At 39.4% G+C, this 3002-nt stretch overlaps 1 protein-coding gene across 1 annotated transcript; it reads right to left on the bottom strand.

Annotated features, from left to right (window-relative positions):
* Positions 1–1909: 1909 nt before the first annotated feature.
* Positions 1910–2185, bottom strand: LOC111140381 (putative 60S ribosomal protein L37a). Its single transcript, XM_022492648.1, has one exon. It carries the CDS (start codon positions 2183–2185, stop codon positions 1910–1912), a length of 276 nt encoding a protein of 91 aa, XP_022348356.1.
* Between the last annotated feature and the right edge of the window lie 817 nt (positions 2186–3002).

Here is a 3002-nt window from a genome sequence, read left to right as displayed (position 1 = left end):
TTCTCCTATCAATGAGATAGGATAGTCTCTTCGATAAATGCTTTTGCTAAAACTGGATAAAACTATGCAGAGAATTAAACTGGACTCCTAACTTGTAGCACATAAAAATTTTTTAAATTTATTAATGTAAATTTAAGAAACAAAAATATGCACACCTGGGTGGCTCAGTAGGCTATGCCGCTGCCTTCAGCTCAGGTCATGATCCCAGGGTCCGGCATCAAGGCTCCTTGCACAGCGGTGAGCCTGCTTCTCTCTCTCTGCCTCTACCTGCCACTCTGCCTGCTTGTGCTTTCTCTCTCTCTCTCTCTCTGACAAATAAATAAGTAATAAGATCTTATTTAAAAAAGAAACAAAAATGTAAAACTGATAGAAGACAACAGGGGAATAGCAGGAGGAAATTTGAGTCAAAAAATTCAAATAAGTTTTCTGAAACACAACTGAACTAGATCCTAGAACATGTCAATGTTGTGCAAGACCAAAAAGTCTTGAAAGTTTTTCTACTTTAAAGGATGGTGAAGACACATGATAACTGAATGCAATTCATGGTGTTTGTTTGGAGACAGTGTTTTGAAGTAATATGTACAAAAAACAATATTGAAATCATCAGAAATATTTTGTGAGAATCAAATGATAGTTGTATTCTCTCAAATATTAAATTTTCTGAATGTAATAGTTTTCTTAAGATTTTGTAGCAGTGTTTTCCTTTTCTTAAGAGCTACCGGCTGAAGTATTTAGAGACAATGAACTGTAGTATTTTCAACGAACTAAGCTTATTCAATGAAACAATTACACACACGCACACGCAGAAAGAAAATGACAAATATGAAAACATATAAATCTAGGTGAAGGATATATGTGTGTTCCTTGCAATTTTCTTGCAACTATCTGTAGTAGAGACATTTTCAAAAATAAAAAATTGGAGAAAAAGAAGATAATTATATACCATTTTATTTCAATTTGAAAAGAGAAAAAAATGACCAATTTCTAGGAAAAAAAATAACTTACAAAACTGGCTCAAGGGGTGCCTGGGTGGCTCAGTGGGTTAAAGCCGCTGCCTTCGGCTCAGGTCATGATCTTGGGGTCCTGAGATCGAGCCCTGCATCGAGCTCTCTGCTCAGTGGTGAGACTGCTTCTCCCTCTCTCTCTGCCTGCCTCTCTGTCTACTTGTGATCTATGAAATAAATAAATAAAATCTTAAAAATAAAACTAGCTCAAGAAGGAATAGCCAATCTGAATTGCTCTATAACCATACAAAAATATATCACTAGTCAAAAGCTTTTTTAAAAAACCAGGCTTCTCCGCTAACTTCTGACAAATCATAGGCAAAATATATTTTCAATGTGACCTGAATTCATAGACAAACTGGAAAAAGAGGGAGCTACCCTAAAACCTTTTGTGAGGATACAATAACCTGGATACTAAATCCTGTCAAGGACAAGTTGAGAAAGGAAAATCACTGATCAATCACACACTCATGATAAGGAAGCAAGAATCAGTAACAGAATATTAGTAAACTGAATTCTACAGGATATAAGAAGGAAACCAGAAGGCGCTATGATGAAACTGGATCCATCCCAGACACACAAACTTGATTTAACTTCAGAAAATAAATTGCTACAATATTCCACATTCACAAATTATGAAGGAGATCATTGTGAACCTCAAATTCAGAAAAATAATTGGTAGGGTACAGTATCCGTTCGTAATGTATTTTTCACAATTTTTTAAAAGTTCAAGATTATTTTTTTTAATTAGAGGATTTTAAATTTCGGAGTCTTTTGAGAAAGCAAAATGAATGCAACACAAACCAGAAGATCTAATTAATAAATTTAACAACAAGCCGAAGTAATTTTGTTACATGAAGTAACCCGTTTATTATAGGCTAGCAGTGTCTCAAATGCTGGAGCTTCTACGGCTCTTTCAACTCCTTCAGCCTTATGATGGCCAACTTTACTGTGACTGCAGAAGTGGCGTTGTACGTCCAGGCAACACCAGCAACGGTTTTCACGCAGGAGCCGCAGCGCCAGATCCCCACAGCTCGTCTTCTCATCTTGGTTTTGCCACAAAAGGAGCAAGTGTACTTAGCATGCTGCTTTATTTCAATCTTCAGCATTTTCCCGAGGGAGGCACCGTAACAGGTTCCACATTTACCCGCAGTTCCAACCTTCTTGGTGCGTTTAGCCATGTTGCTGCAAACTAGGTCTGAGCCCAGAGAGCAAAGTTCAAGATTATGGAGATAGAATTTGCGTTAAGGTCTATGAGTCCTTCCAAACTCATACTGTTAGGGAACCACGACAACAGACTACAAAATTTTCATCACCCGCCAAACCCGAAGTGCTCTGAGAGGTAAAGCCCTTCTCTCAACCCCAGACACTGGTGACCACTGATCTGCTGTCCGTCCCTATGGTTTGGACTTTGTAAGAATGTCACAAAAATGGAATCCTATGGTATGCAGACTTTGCACTCGTCCTTCAAGAAAGGAACCCACACATATGGCATGTCTGGAGGTGCCATGTACCATTCCTCTCCTGGGTAGTAGTTACATGGCTTGATCACTTCCTATCCATTTGTCAAATTCCAGGCTTTCCACAATCATGTATACATATGGTGTAACATAAATATAATTAATCCTTACCTTCCTGTAATTTTCCCCATCCTTGTAAAGGTTATTTATTAAATAGTGATTGCTTTCCTTTAAAAGAAAGTGGAAAAGTCAGGACAGCAGTCACCTCAAGAAAACTGGGGAGACAAGTGACTGGCATGGGGCAAAAGGAGGGTTTCAACTTACTGTCAAAATTTCTCTAAATCTGAGCGGTAGGTACTAGGATTCCAACCTGACAGGAGCCCAGGGCCACTGAGCACCCTCTAGTGATGCCGATGGTGCCCGCAGGGATCATGCAGGTAACAGGTCGCATGACCACCCTGACACCCACAATGTGCGGGGCAGCCAAACCCGGCGAACACGGGCGAGAGTCTCCCCACCTTAAGGTCAGCTGAGTAGC

This window comes from Enhydra lutris, unplaced genomic scaffold (genome assembly GCF_002288905.1).
Source record: "Enhydra lutris kenyoni isolate GAN:26980312 unplaced genomic scaffold, ASM228890v2 scaffoldscaffold762, whole genome shotgun sequence".
In the NCBI taxonomy this organism is placed as follows: Eukaryota; Metazoa; Chordata; class Mammalia; order Carnivora; family Mustelidae; genus Enhydra; species Enhydra lutris.
This window is presented reverse-complemented; position numbering and strand designations above follow the sequence as displayed.